General features: G+C 47.4%; 1 protein-coding gene across 13 annotated transcripts in view; it reads left to right on the top strand.

Annotated features, from left to right (window-relative positions):
• GRAMD1B (GRAM domain containing 1B) overlaps positions 1-16,021 on the top strand; it is a 141,674-nt gene that overhangs the window by 103,684 nt on the left and 21,969 nt on the right. For 9 of the 13 annotated variants that reach the window (XM_056322721.1, XM_056322715.1, XM_056322728.1 and 6 more), the window contains 7 exons: positions 170-190; positions 3,464-3,487; positions 6,032-6,052; positions 7,096-7,119; positions 14,320-14,404; positions 15,287-15,390; positions 15,548-15,643. In XM_056322721.1, the coding sequence (XP_056178696.1) occupies positions 170-190; positions 3,464-3,487; positions 6,032-6,052; positions 7,096-7,119; positions 14,320-14,404; positions 15,287-15,390; positions 15,548-15,643 (375 nt within the window). The remainder of the gene's footprint in view (positions 1-169; positions 191-3,463; positions 3,488-6,031; positions 6,053-7,095; positions 7,120-14,319; positions 14,405-15,286; positions 15,391-15,547; positions 15,644-16,021) is intronic. The other 4 variants (XM_056322716.1, XM_056322717.1, XM_056322714.1 and 1 more) reach the window with 4 other exon arrangements.

Raw genomic sequence — 16,021 nt, 5'->3', positions numbered from 1 at the left:
GTGACTACTAAAGCTTGGCTTTAATTATTGGTAATTTTCCCAAGGAAGGGGGGGGATGTAATGCTTTCTGTTGGGTTTGTGGGTTTTCCTTCTCTTGATTTGTGAGGTAATTTTTCTTCTTTCCTTAATTTCTCTCTTTTCATTCCTGCATGCTTTCTCTCCGATTAAGTCACACAAGCGCCTCTCCAAAGTAAGCCTTCTTTTTTCTCTCCTGTCCCCCACTGTAGAATTGTTTCATCACTGAGAAACCCTCCCTGTGGTACTGAGCGGTGACCCCAGTAAGGCATTCTCCTGGTGCGGCTGTGAGAATGTCAGCAAGAGCTCGGCTCGATGCCTGTAGCTGAGAAGCTGGTTTCACTTATATCACTGGGATCTCATTAATATTTGCTCACATGGTGTGAGAACTGGCCTGTTCATCACACTCCTTAATTACTTCCACCTAATTTTAGCTTTTGTTTTAAGGTTTGCTTTCCCTCTCCCTCCCTTGAAGCGAGCTGCTCTCTTTGCCAGGGAGAAACCTGCTGGCTTTGGTAGGCTGAACAGGACCATAATTCCTTCTCTTTTTCTCTCTTCTTACTTTATGCCTTTTAGAAACAAGAGTTGATCTCCATAACTTCTCGCCTGCTTTTTTATGATGAATAGTAGTTTTGTGGCCAGTGATCTCAGATTACTGCCCTTGCACGCTTTCCCGTGTGATGTAAATATTAAAGATCAGTGATTTCAAATGAACCCAGCTTAAACCTGTTAGAACAGACCTGTCCCAAATGAATTGTGAGAATTCATGGGCTTGCTCTGAAAGGTAGTAAGTAGAAGATCCCTCTGTGGGTGCTTGGATTGGAGATAAGATCATTTGAGATTTGATCTCACATCTCTATGCTACCCTCAGAAGAGTGTAAAAATCAGAAATGCAGATGGGATGCTTATTGGACAAAGTGCCAGGCTGTTGGCTTTTCCACATGTATACAAGTAAAGTTGAAACCAGAATGGCTTGGATGGCTTCATAATCCATGAAATCAGTGCCTTGGCTTTTCCCTGGTTGATGGCTTAGATTTCCTTCTAGGCAAGTACTCAGAGAGCAGTGAAGTCTACAGTGCTGGCTTACCATGTTCCTGTGGTCATAATGCCTCTTGTAACCAGCCTGATCTTGCATGATAGCTGGTGTCTGCTGGAAACTTCTTTATTGTTTTTTTTTTTTTTAGACAGATTGTCTTGTGCTTGGTATCTGTAGCTTGGATAACTGCAAAGGAGGACTGTGGGACTGATGTCTCAGGTGAGGTGTGAGAGAAGTTTTATGGAAAATGCAGGTCTGGAGTAGCAGAGTCCTGAAAGGGTTTCTGGTGAGTAGAGGTGTGTGTGTCAGGACAGGTCGTGGTTAGGCTGTGGTAAGCTGGAGGCGGTTTAGCTAAGCTATGGAGAGGTTTGTTAGGAGAGAGACTGGTGGGAAGGACCTGGGTGGAGAGCAACGTATGTGTAAAAGGTATGTGTAGTGGTACTGCGATGTGCTTGCAGCCAGCCCCTTGCTTTTCTGAGAGAGAAAAAAAGCCACCAACTTCAAGACAGTTAGAGAAACGAGGGAAGTGGACCTCAGGATGAGTTCTGGTGCAAGGAAGCCGATGCACAGAGGGAAGGGGATCCCGGGCATGACCTCTGCCAGCCTGCATCAGAGACCTGGTCACCCGCGGTCTGTGCAGAGGGTGAGCCTCAAGCGTTGTGAAGGCTGAATCTGTTTTCTGCGCTCCACAAGATGGCTTTCTCTGGTACAAGTGAGGGAACTCAGGCTAGTACGCCCCCTGATTCTCCCCACACGTGGTGATGGTATGTGTTGTAGCCAGGGAGACTTTAGGAACAAATAACTTCAGGACAAAGATTTTAAAATCTCCTTTCTTCTCCTCTCCCCACCCATCTTCTGCAAGAAGAACGGTCGGATTTTCCAACCTGTCTTGCTAATGAAATGAAACAGCTTGAGCCCATGAGTTTGATGCTGTGTTTATACAATTGCTGACAGATCTGCTTGAAGTCCCCTGCCCTCTTTGTCTGGTGCGTGAGTGGTCGTGCTGCGGCGTTGCCGTCAGAGGGCGCTCTTCACCAGGAGTTTTTAAGCACTGGATGACACCTGTAGGAAATCTTCTGGAGCTTCTTTTCCACCAGCGTGGCATGGACCGAACCCCCTGTAGACTTGTCTCAGCCTTAGGCTTTTACTGGCAAACACTACTGCTTCTGGGACAGCTTTCTGAACTCAGAAAAAAACCCCCCTTTTTGCTAGCAGCCAACAGATGAAATACAGATTAACTGCTTTGCTCTTGCCCAAGGGTAAAAGTGATTTCCTCTCCGTTGCAAATCCTTCAGATTTTCCCCACTGTCTATAGCTAATAATGAATGCTGAGGACAAACACCAGGCTAGGGGAAAACACGAATTTTGATACAGGCCCTGGAGCTTGTAGAGCAGTTTAGGTCAGAGGGGATCTCTGAAGGTCTCTCGCCCAAAGCCCTGATGCAGTTAGGGTGGGCTGCTCTAAAGTCTTGGCCAGCCACATTTCGCAGACCTCTGAGACTGGAAATCCCACAGCCTTGTCGGGCCCCTGCTCCAGTGCTTAACCACTCTTGTTGTGAACAGGCTTTTTCCTTCGATCTGAATAGAATTTCCCTTACTGCAGCTTATGACTGTGGCACCCTGTCCTTTCGGTGTGCGATTATGAGAAGAGTTTGGCCGTGTCTTCTCATTTACCCCTCCCATTGGGTGGTGTAATCCCCTTTTAGGTAGTAGGTCATGAAATTCTGGTGGTTTGGGACTGGGGTGAGGGATTTGGGAATAAATGTCATCAATTTCTTTGAGTTATTTGGCCAAGGGCATTTAGAAGCCGGGCGATTAGTATAGATTTTGGAAGTACACAGGTCAGGAAAAAGGGCTCTGGAATCTGTTCCGAGCTCTGCCCTCACCCTGGTTCTCTGCCTCTGTTGTAAAATGGCTTTAGGCATACTTCTAGAGTTCTAGGGCATGTCATTATTCACTTGGCAAAAGGTTTCCATTTCCCTGAAAGCAACAGTAAGTAGGAGTGAGTTGTGATCCTGCTCCCAGTAATGCTGAAAGCTGGAAACTTCTGTTGGCATCAGGTTAGTAGGCTGAACGTCATATGCGTGATCCACTGCTTCCCATCTGCACTGTAAAGCTGTAGTCTTCCATAGCAGTATATACAAATATGAGCTCATTAACCCATGAAGATTTAGAGGCAACGCTATATTAATTAAAGGCTCAGAGAAAATAGCCCATTTTTTTGCCTTCCTCAAGTTCTCTGAAATTCTTTCTGGTTACATCCGCCATGTAACTATGAACTCGGGTATTTGCTCCTGTAGTATCGTCTCTGCAAATCAGTTACATCTTTTCCACTTCTGTGTGCAACTCCATTCCTCTGTTACTTATTTATTTTCTTTTTTCAGTTCTAATGTTTATGGTTTCTTTTTCCAGTATGACAGACTTAACCTGCTCAAAGTAAGAATGTTTTTCCTTTTTCTTTTTCTCCTTCATTATACCGTCTCTTGATTTTCACAGTTCACATCCCCTTATATTCTGACTCTCAGTGAGTTTAAAAAAAAGAAAAGGTAAATAAAATTGAAGGTAGATTAAGGATGTGGGTAGTCTCCTTTCTCTTTGGACTTGCTGTAGTCAGTTTTACCTGCAAAATGGGGGCTGCGGGAAGGAATCTTCTTATATTTAGAACACTTGGTGGAGGCAAAGGATGAACCTTGGCTGTCAGTATAATTGTGTGGAAGAGCTTAAGGAAGGAGGAGCTGCCGAGCTCCTTTCCAGAGGAGCTGTGGTTTGGTTTGGAGAAATTCAAATGTGAAGGGAGAAAAAAAGAGTTACTGCAATTAGCAGCAGAGGGGAATGAAGTCCTGTTGCAGTGTGCTGACACCACAGCATATGCACCCTGATTTAGAAGACACAGTGACAGTAATGTCTCTATTTTATCTATGCCAATTATAGTTTGATTATGAATTTTTTTCCTCAGGATTTTTTGAGTTATGCCTTTGCTCATTAAGGCAGACAGATGGCAAAACAAATCTGCAGGAAAATCACTCCATCTTAGACCCTGTGCTCCTGAGGACAAGGTGGTGTGTACATGGTTTAAGATTAATTCCCCTGTTTTTGTTTTTTTTTAGTATAGGCTGAATTGTATAAGCCCTTTTTTCATGTCCTACTTGCAGCGAGGGCTGACTTCAGCCAGACCCTTTATGAATGGAGGGTATGGCCCAGTATGGAAAAGTGTAGGAAGTACAAAGAAGTTCCTCTGGTTAGTTGATGAGCCTTGCTGTGTATTCAGTTCTTCAGTTCCTATCCTTTCCTCAGGGTTTCAGGAAAGGCCTTGGGAATGTTCCTGTTTTTAATGTCAAACTTCTGTATTTTGGCATAAACTATGATACCGTGGGGTTTTCCATTAGAGACCAGTGTAGCGAAACTGGCAGAAATGCCCAAAGTTGCAAGGGATCCTTCAGATATGTTGGCTCCGTGAACAAGACCCAGATGCCTGTAAGGTTGTCTGCTGGAGCGGCACACAGGGAGCACTGGAAACTGAAAGCAGGAAGGTCTAGGGAAAGAACAGTGTGAGCACCTCCATGTCTTCATAGAAATCTCTGGTCCAGTTAAGGCTTTGCACTGACTTTTTTCCTTTGGTAAACATCCTGTACGTCCTTGGTCCTGTCGTGGGCTATCCCAGTGCAGGTACTTTCTGTGTTTTGGTGAATGTGAACTTAACTCTCTGCGGGAAACTTCCGCAGGCTCTGTTACAAGTTGGAGAACAGTATGTTTTCCTTCGTGTTCCAAACTGGGTATAAAACTGTGAAAAATACTCCCAGTCCAAGGTCAGAAGCAAGATGACTTTAAAGAAAGAAATGCAGTGAAATATTGCTTCAGTCCTTGTCTGTTAGCCTCGGCTCCCCCAAGTGTGATGTAGAGATGCCGTTGCTGGTTGGGAGAGGGGGACGGACACAGCTGTGTGGCTGTCAACACACAACGTGCCCGGCAATGTGCACTGTGGCTGACCACTGTTGGTGGTGAAAGGCTACGGTGCCCCCCGGCTTCGTAGCCCGAAGGTAAATCCACCCTGAACTGGGGGATGCCTGTACGTTCTGTGAGTTCTGCCCAGTGTCCTGACCTCGGAAAGCCAGCCTGACCGCAGCGGGACTGTGAAGCTTCTTTCTTCCTGCCTCTGCAGATAAATCTCACCTCCAGCCGAAAATTGCCAAGTGTGACTTTCCAAGCTGAGCTAGCTTTTTCATACGCTCCAGTGTGACATGTGGCCTGTCCTCCCAACCCATCTGAAAAGCCATGATAAGGACAAAAAAAAATAAAATCACATGTGCAGATGATGCAAAACACTGTGCACTGAAATTCTGAAGAAACCCCAGTGGTTTTTTTTGGGGTTGTCTTGTTTGTTTGTTTGGTTTGGTTTTTTGGGGGGTTTTTTCTTAGCTTTTCTAGCAATTTTCTTCAGCAGTTTTCCTGGCTTTGTGTATGTCTCCCTTTAAAAGTACTATTGAAAACTTTGCCCGATGGCTTTTGTGAGTAAAGTTGTGTCCCTGCCTCCTAACAGTTCTTCAAGGGCTTATTTGCACAGGGTCTATTCAATGCAATGTGATTTTTGCAACCTAGCCAGCAGGCGTGGAAGAATGAAGCCTCTAGTAAGAGAAGTGCTGGCAATACGATGATTATTTGCTCCTCTGTTGCTAGTGGGCGCTGCCGTTCTGCAAAAATGATTACAGCATGCATGCGTGAGTTTGTGTGTGTGCGTGCATGTGGACATGCACACGTTAGCCTGATTTGTTTCCAATTATGGACTCGTGCTTCTGGATTTGTTCTTTGTTCCTGTAACGGGAAATAACTGTGTTAGACCACAGTGTGAAATCCATTGAAATCATCAGTTTAATCCCACTTTCACTTCACTAATTATACAAACCAGATTGGACCTAGTTTCTCTGTCCATCTTTCTAAGATCTCTGTGCTAACTAATGCTTCTCTTTTATTTTGTCCTTACAGAAAAGCCAGAGTTGGTATAATGTAAGTACTCCAGTTTCTCTTGTCCCTGGGTGAATATGGGCTGGGTACCTGGGTGGGGGGAAGATGCAAAGGGGCTCTGCAGTGGCACTGGGGCATAGCGGCCATTTCCAAAAAGAGGAGACAGAAATGGCTTAGAACTGGCGAAGGAGGACTGACGTCCTGAGGAAAAGGATGCCAGAGACAGAGGGTAAAAGCTTTGTCTTTTCAGTCACTCCTCCGATGCTCCCCACATCCTGTACCTTTTGGTTTCCCAGCAGAGTTGGTGTTGATGTGGTGACAAACAGCTGCCACCGTGCAAACCCTTTGCATCTCTCAGGGTGGTGTGGGGTGAGAGAGGAATCCTTTTCTGATGACCTCACAGAAACACAAACCATCTCCTTGCTTCTGCCTTGATCTTCCTTTCGTTCTGCAAGCACGAGCGGTAGTGTTTTCGGTACAAAGCTGGTGGTGTGCAAATTGCCACAGTTGGTGTCACTTTTGCACAGTTGAACCCCCACCCCTTGAGCGCTTTGAAGTAGATAGCAGGCAAATGCAGCAGCCGTTCCCTGTTGAGCAACAGCTCCTACCTTACTGCAGCCTGAGGTGTCAGAACCAGTGATTTTGGCTGATAAACAGCGTGGTCAGCTTTGACAGAGGCATGAGGGGCAGACTGACTTCCTTGCTTTGTATAATCAGCACCGAGGAAAATCAGCAAGGAGAGGAAAAGAGGCGCTCTCGGAAGCGGAGAGCAGCATAGCGGCAATGGCATTAGAATTAAGTATAAACCACGGTAGGCCCGGCTAGCGGAGAAGTGGCGGATGAAGGAACGTGGCGTGAGGCAGTTTGGGCAGATGCACAGGCCCAACCAGGCTGCTGCAAAAATCTGTGGCCATGGCTAAAGGTGCCTTTTGCTGTTACGTGAGAGCTGCTTCTGCCTGTAGCTGCTGAGATCCATACCCTGCTGCATGACGCTCTGCTGTGCTCTGCTTCTGTGGGTCGCTGTGTTTCTGTGTCCTCTCTATCTTATCTTTCTGTTCTCTTGTTTTTCCTCCATATATTTTCAGCATGAGAGACAGTACATCCGGAGAGTAAGCACTGGCTGCATTTTTTGTGGTTTCCCCCCTAATTGCTGTCCTTTAGAAAATAAAACTAAACCAAATCATGTTCTAGTTAGTTAGGGACATTCTGGCCAGATGAAAGCAGCAATGTGGAAATACAGATGGGCTGCAAACCCCAGGAAGGCAGTCGATCCTATTTGGCAGTATTACTGCCATTAAAAATTCGCTAATGCATCTCCTTGATATAGTTTCCCTTCTTTGCCAACGCCTTCCAGGCAGGATTTTTCTGGCATTTGAGTCCTTCTGATTCTTCTGTTACTTTCCATGCCGAGAACAGCTCTAGAAATGAATCTGTGGAGGCTTTGCCTTCATAAAGCCTTACAACTGCTTTTACTCACTTTCCCTCACTTTTGTTTTATGTTAACTTCAGTACGCTCGGAGCAAACACCCTCCACGTTGTTCTTTGTGCCAGTTCAACAGCCCCAGGTGCCAGGCACTGTACGACCACAAACCAAAAATACAGCCCTTGCCTTAAAAGAGCACATGGTCCTCAAAGATCCCCAGAGCATCGGTGGTCAGAATGTCGGTTTTCTAAATTGATTTTAGTTTTTGCTGCTTTTAACTGGTCTTTTTGTCCTTGTAGCCCTGTATCCCTCTTTGCCAGTTGGAACCCTTCTTTTCCCTCTCCTGAATTCCTTTTTCCTCTACTTTTTCCTTAAGATGCTGCCTCCTGCTCTTACCTTGTGTGTTTTCCTTTTGATCGTACCAGTGCTTTTTGGGTTTGACATCCCTGCCAGATGGAGAATGGGAGAAAAGGGGTGAACCAAGGTCACGGACTGGTTTGGCAGACCTGCCCTTTCTTGGTCTTTGTGTGCTTTCTCTGCTTTGCTTTCCACGGGACAAAAGCAAACTGGTCCAGGCGCACTGTGAGGTTTAGAAAGGAACACCATTTTGAGAGTAAATATACTCAACCCTACGGGGTTTGCTTTGTGGTCATGTCTTCGTTGTGGAAAGGCCGACCATCACTGGGTCCTGGAGGTGGGTGTTCTTCATGCCTTCAGTGAGGAACTGCAGACGCGGAGACTTTGGTTTAGAACAGCTGTTACTCTCATGGAGTAAAAAGTCAGTTTGTTGATCAGCTCTGGTTTAGGTCTCATCTATCTGCTTAGCCATCAGGGTGCAGTTTGCGTGTGTCTGCTTTGGACTTTTGTGTCCACAGGTCGGACTATTGTTAATTGGTTTATTTTTTAAAAATAATGTAAAAAATTCTATTTAAAAAAAAATAGACCTCAAAACCAGACTTTCTCTGTAATCTTATCTATAGACCAGGTGTGCTTAGTGATGTGGGAAATTCGTGTATCACTTCCCAGGTGACATGAAGGAGGAGGTCACGCTGGCTGCGAGGGTGGCAGGAACTCCACAAGTTGGTAGAAGGAATTTGTCACCCAGTAAGACATCATTAAAATTAGAGACAAACTGGAGATAATTTGCTTCCAAGGATAAAAGCTATTCCTTTGTTCTTCTCTCTCTCTCTCTGGGCTTTGGGGCCCTTTTCCAAGCATGGAGGGACACTCAGATTTTGCGTCTGGAGGTCAGCGTGCCGTTGAGGCGCTGAGCCTAGCAAGGCTGCCGTGCTTTATTCTGCCTGCTTCTCTCTCAATTGGACCGTCGGTCCTTCTGCTTCTGTGACTGTTCATAAATTAGGGTGTATGTCTCCAATTTTGCATAGCATTTTGAGCTGCCACTCTATAGCGAGGCTAGCTTTTGTAAATTGCCTCCTGTAGTCCCTGTGCTGGTAGACACCAGGTGTCAGGAGAATCTACAGGGCGTACGCCCAGAAAAGAGAATGAGATGATCTTGAAAAGTTGGAGCACACAGTTGACACCAGGGAAGAGGCATGATTTATATCTGCCCATGAGGTTTTCATTTTACTATTATATCCCAGGGTCTGCCCTGCTCTGTACTCCTTTGCTTTGTCTGTGCACGTTCCTTTCACCTGCCTTCTCTTTTGCAACCATGCTTGAATCTTTTTCTTGTGACGCCTTCTCCCTGACCTGAACCGCCCCCTCTCCACCTATGTGCCCCAGAGTGGTTACTGAGGAAAAAAAAATTACAGTGAAAAGACACTAACTGGTCTCTTTCAGGCATTTTAAAATACTATTAGAAACATTTACTGGCCTGGTAAGTCTGAAATAATCAACAGGAGCGCAGTTCTCCCCACTTGCCTGCACTGAGGCTTGCACAGAGTGGGGTAGGAGCCCTGCAGCTGCAGCTCGGCGAAGGCGCGCTGGGCAGCGTGCAGCGTGGCTTGCAAGAGGTGGAAGTCTCAAAAATAAATCCAGTGAAATCCAAGGAAGTAGCCATGTAAAGGAGAGAGCCCTGGGTTTTCCTGGGGCAAAAAGCATGCGTGCTAGGAGTTAGGGTGGCTGAGGATCTGTGGTGATTGTGATGCCACAAAGGGCCTTGATTTCTGGAGGTGTTCGAGCAGCGCTTGAGCTCCTTAAGAACTATGTCAAGTGATCACAAGACTGAACACCGTAAGAAATCAGCCTTTGCTGGGCTTGGTGTACTGTCTTTTTTTTTTTTTTTTTTTTCCTTGCAGAACCCTCTTGGAGACCTTGTAGATACCAGGGTGGAGGGGGAGGCTTGGCTGTTGGAAAGAGTATAATGTTCCCTGTAAAGACAAAGAGAGAGAAATTATGCATCATTTTAGGGAAAACATCAGACACAGCTTTCCAATGGGTGGCAGCCCGAGTATGACTCAGCAACAGCAATCATGTAAATAGCTTTTATTGCAAAAATCCAGCCCAATGATGAGTGAGTTCGGTGTTGAACAAACAGCCTTTTTCTCTGTAAATCAGTGCAATCATCTTTTAAGTGCCAATAACCATTTTTTCAAATTGTTTGTGGAGCAATGTTAACTCATTGTCTTTCAGGTATTTTTTCATCCCTTCTGATTTTCCATGATTTTAGGTGTATGGGTGGATCACCAGGTGTGCCACGGTTATTGTGGTGTAGAGGCACTAAATCAGGAGTGAGCTTTTGCTGCAAGCTCATGTGATGATGAACTCAAATCCACTTTCCACTCCAAATGGCCAGTGATTACTTGGAAGCTTCTTCCTCTGCTGTTCATTCACTTTTAAAATGAGAAGGGGAAAAAAAAAAAAGAACACAGGAGGAAAAAAAAAAAACAACCCGAGAGACCAGACTGAGTTTGGAAGAAATGCTGTGCGACAGGTGGCCAGTTTCTTTGCTGGCATTAATCAGCGTAGCAGTCCTGCTGTCATGGGGTCTAAACTCTCCCACACAAGCAGGGACTGTTCTTTTCCAGTAATTCTCCTGTTCTGTCCAGAAGCAATGTAAATCTTCCCTAAAGGGTTAAGAACAAGTCCCATCAGTCGGGCAGGTTGGATAAGATTTTCTTTCCCGCTTTTCTCTCTGCCTTTTGCCATCTCTCCTCCTCACCTGTTTTCTGTGACCTGTACGATACGGTGCCTTTCTCAGTTCTTGTGTTGTCAGACTTCCCTGTCCTGTCCCATTTCCCAGCAATGGTTGCTTTGAATGTCCTGTTGGAGGATTTGTTTGTGTATTAACAGGGAGATCTTACCATAGGGAGTCACCCTTTTCTCTCCATCTCCCCTGCAAGCCTCCTCTCTCCACCCTTTGCAGTGCCATCCTGTCTCCTCTCTGGTTGTTTGCAGTAGAGTTAATGTTTGCTGCCTCCACCTCCAGGTTAGCTCTGCTGATCACTTGTGCCATTCATCTCTGCAAAGGGAGGTGGGTGGGTGTGTAGACAGAAGCATCCTGGTGGATTTTTTTTTTTTTTTTTTTTTTTTTGGAAGTAATCCCATAAGCAGTTTCCAGCAAAGAGGGCCATTCAGTAAAGCGGTGCTGGTACCTCGCAGATGTCTAATCCTAATTTTTTATCCTTCCCAACCTATGGAAGCTTTGTTTATTGTTCCCTCATCTTGGGGTGGCAGATGGATGTACTGCTTCCCTCTGACAGGGCTAACCGGGGGGACCTGTGTGCCATTTAGCACCAGTGTGAGGCACCAGTAGTGGTGCACCAGTTCGCTGTCAGCCATCCCTGTCACTGGGCAACCCGCAGCCACGGGCCCAGGAGTGAAGCATTTGCTTTGTGAAGGCTTGGTTGGTGGCGGCTTGGTGTTCTGAGATGTGTGCCCAGTTGGTTAGGAAGGACGAGCATTTTACTTCAGTATACGCGTTTCCACAGACTTGGCATCATGGCTGAGCAGCACTGGTGTCGTGGGGTGGATGTTTACCTGCACGTTTCCGCACTTGAGCAGCGGGATGGAGAGGCTGGGCACGGAGGGCAGAGGGAGACGGGGAATCCCAGTGCTCCATGCAGCCTTGCTGGGGCCTGCAGGGTGTTTGTTTGCTTGAGCCTGAAGGACCCTCACCTTCCATTGCCAAAGTCACCTGGTAGTGAATGAAACCTGGACAGACCTATGCTTTTTGAGAGGGCTCGGCGATACAAATCGGAGTAGCGGAGCCCTGAAGCTTTCTAACCGCGTGGGTCTCCCATGGCTGATTTCTCACAGCTATATGCTTTCGACTGGTCTCTCCTTACTCCCCTTGCGCCTCCCCCAGCACACTCTGTCCAGCAACTTTCCATTACAGGAAACATCTGCTGGGAGGCCGGGCTGAGGCTGGGTTACTGCAGGGCATTGGCCGACAGAATTACCCAGCTACAGTAACTTGCAGCATGTGCCAGTCATTTTGGGATCTTCCCCCCCCGGCTCCTTCCATGAGAAACACCAACACGGGCTGAAGCTGCCTTTCGGAGCAGAGAGGGATTAGAGAGGAGAGCCTGAGGCAGACACTGAAGGAGTAAGAATAACTGCTTTTCTGGTTTCAAAGGGGGGAGGACAAAAAAGTTGAAGTCTCTGAAGTGTTTACGGTCCTGGAAACTGCAGCTAGATCCGTGAGTTCCAGCTGCTCTGCTGGGGTCCTGGCAGTCGGAGCTGTGTCGGTTCCAGCTCTGGCACCCCTGGGTGCTGGGGGGTGGCACATGCCTTGCACAGACCTGCTCGCGGCTGCTCGGGCTGTCGGTGCTTTTCCAGTGTTTCTGTAAGGGATGCCCACAGCAAGAAGCTGGTGAGACTGGGGCAGAGGAGCGCACAGGTTGTCTGCCAGCACACTGACCCTAATGAGCCACTATTTCAAAGTCCTCTGGAGGGCAAATCCTCTCTCAGCTCTACAGAGCTGCTAGGGCAGGTGACCTGAATGTGAGCAAGAAAGTCGGGGAAGGCGTGTGAACTCCTGGCAGACTGCTGTATCTCTGTCGATGTTGAATCTAAACAAGAAGCAGTGACAGCAGGAACAGGAAAAGCCAACTTTGAGAACACTGGGAGCTGTGCAAGTGCTGAGGGAACGCTATGGATTCCTTGCTGGAGTGCGGGGCTCTCTGGAATCTTGTACTGGATCAAGAACTGCCCTGTCTGCGGTGGGACCTGGAGGGGCTCATCGACTTATCGCAAGAATGTGTCAGCCATGGATCAGATGAAATTCCAGCTGTGAGTGTCTCTAAATTGAACTGTTTGTCACTAACAGAAGTTCTGGTGCTAAGCAGAAGGGTCTGTTGCAGCACGAGTTTTAGACAGGTCAGAACATCCCTTACTGCGGGGAAGGGAGGGGAGCGCCGTTCCACATGGAAACTGAGGTTTCAGCTGACTTGGGCTGCTGTAATGCATTGAACCCAAAGCTCAGGGCTGATTATAATCTCTGTTCCCTCCTCCTTTCCCATCTTGTCAGCTTGTCCTGGGAAATCTTGGGCTTGGGCTCTTGCTGGAGCCTGTCTCTGACCAAGATCTTTTCTAGATGTTCAGGCAAAAGTTTGGTAAGTAAAATCCTTATTTCTGTCATCTGCTGGTTAGCAGATTTTATTCAGAAGTAAGATACTTTCCTTTGGGCCCACAAGACGGGAGCAAATATCTGAAGTGCTGATGTTAAAAAAAAATAATTGTTTCTAGTTTGGTAAATTGGTGTGAAGAAGAGGAAATACTTTTGAGGGGCAGGGGGTTGTCTGTGTTTCCTTCTTTGATTTGACAGAATATGACAATTTTGTATGGCTGATGTTAAATAAACTTCATATTCCTCCTACCCCTGCGACCCCACCAACACCATTCTCAAACAGAAGCTGCCTTCTGCTGTAATCGCTTTGATTTTTGGGACCCTTGCTGGAAGGATCTGAGGTGTGCCCCCCTTTCTGCGTTGGGAGATTTGTATTGCGCATCGGGAAGAGATAGGAGAGGGTCGTTGGGTGGCGGTGGAGATAGGGTGGGAAGAGGCTGTACCCCAGGTTGCTTTGCCTTTCCTGCGTTTGTGGGAGAAAGAACGTGATAGATTAACGTGGGAGATACGGACTGCCTGCGTTTACATCTGCCTGTATGTCTGTCAGCTCTGCCTTCAAACGATGTTCTGGCTATTATGAGCAGCTGTCAGCATGGGCATGGTGTGTAGGAGGTGGTCTGACACGGACAGAGTCACGTTAAAGTTCAGTGAACACCAGAGAGGAGCCAGCTCCTGGTCTCCCTCCAGCCAACAGCACCGTTTTCTCTGAGGCCCTCCATGGGGCCAGGTGTCTGCAGAATAAGTGCAGAACCTGGCTGAATCCCTGCGAGAGCCTCGTCTGAGCCCCACAGAAGTGTTCTCACCGTACCGGCGGGTGGTTGCGAGTTCACCGACTGCCAGGTAGAACACTTGATGGGGAGAGGAACGGGGATGACTGCGTTATTCCTGAGCTCTTGGTGACAGCGATCATCCAAGTTCCTCTGGCAGGGCTGCAGCTGTACTGAAGCGCCTGTTTTCTGGAGTTGCTGTGTGGTTCCTGGGAGAGCTGGGGACTGACAGCCAACTGATGCATTGCAAACAGAGCATGTGTCATGCCTCGTACAGTCTAGGATTACAGGAAAAGAGATTTCTCCTGCCACCGCAGCTTCCATGCAGTTCTGTTTTGCTGCCTCGCAGATAAGGGTATAGCCCTTCTCTGTACTTGCTCTTCCAAGTCAGGTTCTCCTTTTCTTCTCACTCGATGCACTAAATCCCAAATTCTCCCATCTGTGTGTCTGCTGTGATGGGAGCTCCTAGCCTCATGCTTTGTAAGTGCATCTGATCCCCCTTCTCCTTACCAAGGTGTTCCGATTTTCCTGCTCCGTTCTCTGTACTCATGCCTGCCCCTCTCTTTAACAGGCACTCTGTTATTTGCAGGTGTTGAGTCCAACATACAAACAACGGAATGAAGATTTCAGGAAACTCTTCAAACAGCTTCCTGACACGGAGCGCCTCATCGTAGGTAAGGTCAGCCCCTTGCTGCAGTGCCTCTCATGTTGGCCCATGGTTTTGGGGGGAAATCCAGCACATGTACATGCAGCTTTTTCTTCTTCAGAGAGGTTGCCACCAAGGAGCAAGCCCATTGTGTTATTCTTGTGTGCAGATGGAAACCCTCCTCACCAGTTCTGATGGGTTTCATTCATTTTGCTTCAGGGAGCAATGCTGATTTGTATCGGCCACGGCTCGGTTCCCTTGTGGTTTGAGGAGCGTGTTTTCCTCCACAGTGCTCCCCCAAACCTGACAGTGTGTTAGTGTTTGAGTTTTTTCCTCATTTAGTCAGGGTCACGTGTCAGTACCACTGAGCTTCCCTTTTTCCTAACATTCCTGGTGCTCCCTATTCACACATGACTGCCCTGCCCGTATCCACTTAGGCTTTGGCCTTGCAGCTGATTAGTGATTGCCTAGTGCATTGCATCTGTTCTTTTATTTTATGTAACTGATGATCTCACACCGTATCTTGTACTGTTGAAAGATGCACATCCTAGCAGAGGAACAGAAATTGTTTTGGATGCTTAAACTGTGAGAGAAACGAACAGTGGCACTAGAAGGTGAAAAGACAGATTAAAATCTGGAAAATAGTACGTAGGGTGCAACAGAATGACCAGCTACTAAGGCAGATCATGAGTCAGTAAGAGAGATTGTCTGTGACGTGCCCTTGGGAGGAATCAGAACCTAGTGGACAGAGCAGAGGCTGTTGGCTCAGTTCCTTCTGGCTCTGCCTTTGGCTTTCTGGAAGATTGTGTTGAGTAGCTTCTCCTCTTGATGCTGCTGCTTATCCTCGCCTTTAGGCTGTCCTGTCTTCTGGTTTTGGTGCTCCTAAATGATATCTGTTGTTCACCCACAGATTACTCATGTGCGCTACAAAGAGACATTCTCCTGCAGGGCCGCCTCTACCTCTCTGAAAACTGGATCTGCTTTTACAGCAACATCTTCCGTTGGGAGACACTGGTAAGGCTGTCAGACCGCCACGCTGAGCACATGTTTTATGTCAGCATATTTGCTGACGTTGCTTTAAAAGCACTCTCTCCATTGTCTTTCTCATTGGTGTCTCTCTTTACCCGTGTTCTTTTTCTGCCTTCCCCTTTCTGCATGGCTCTGACTGTAGCTGACTGTTCGCTTGAAGGACATCTGCTCGATGACCAAGGAAAAAACAGCACGGCTCATTCCTAATGCCATCCAAGTTTGCACTGACACTGAAAAGGTACCTCCATCCTTGAAGCCTCCACCTTTGGGGCCACCCCTTATGGCTGTCAGGGGCCGGGGAATATGAATGTGTTGCGGGATTTTTCCAAACTGACTGCTTGTGCTACCCGGGAGGAAGCGCCAAGGGAGAAGGGCTGGGTGCAGAGCTTCTGCGGAACCTGGGCTTGAGTCCGGAACACACGTAGCTCGGATGTGAGGTGGGGGGCTGGGCAGAAGATCCAGGTGACGCAGTGGCACATCTCTAACGGGACTGTTTCTGTGCTCAGACTTGCTCCCTGAGACACTCGGCCTCTCTGCGAGGCTTCCGTGAGCTTCAGCCTGTGCCCAAGAACTGAGCAGCTGTGCTGTGTGGCTTGCTTAGTGTTTCTGTGAACTG

The sequence above is a fragment of the Falco biarmicus genome, chromosome 20 (assembly GCF_023638135.1).
Source record: "Falco biarmicus isolate bFalBia1 chromosome 20, bFalBia1.pri, whole genome shotgun sequence".
Classification (NCBI taxonomy): domain Eukaryota; kingdom Metazoa; phylum Chordata; class Aves; order Falconiformes; family Falconidae; genus Falco; species Falco biarmicus.
The sequence above is the reverse complement of the archived record's forward strand: the minus strand, read 5'-3'. Positions and strand labels throughout refer to the sequence as shown.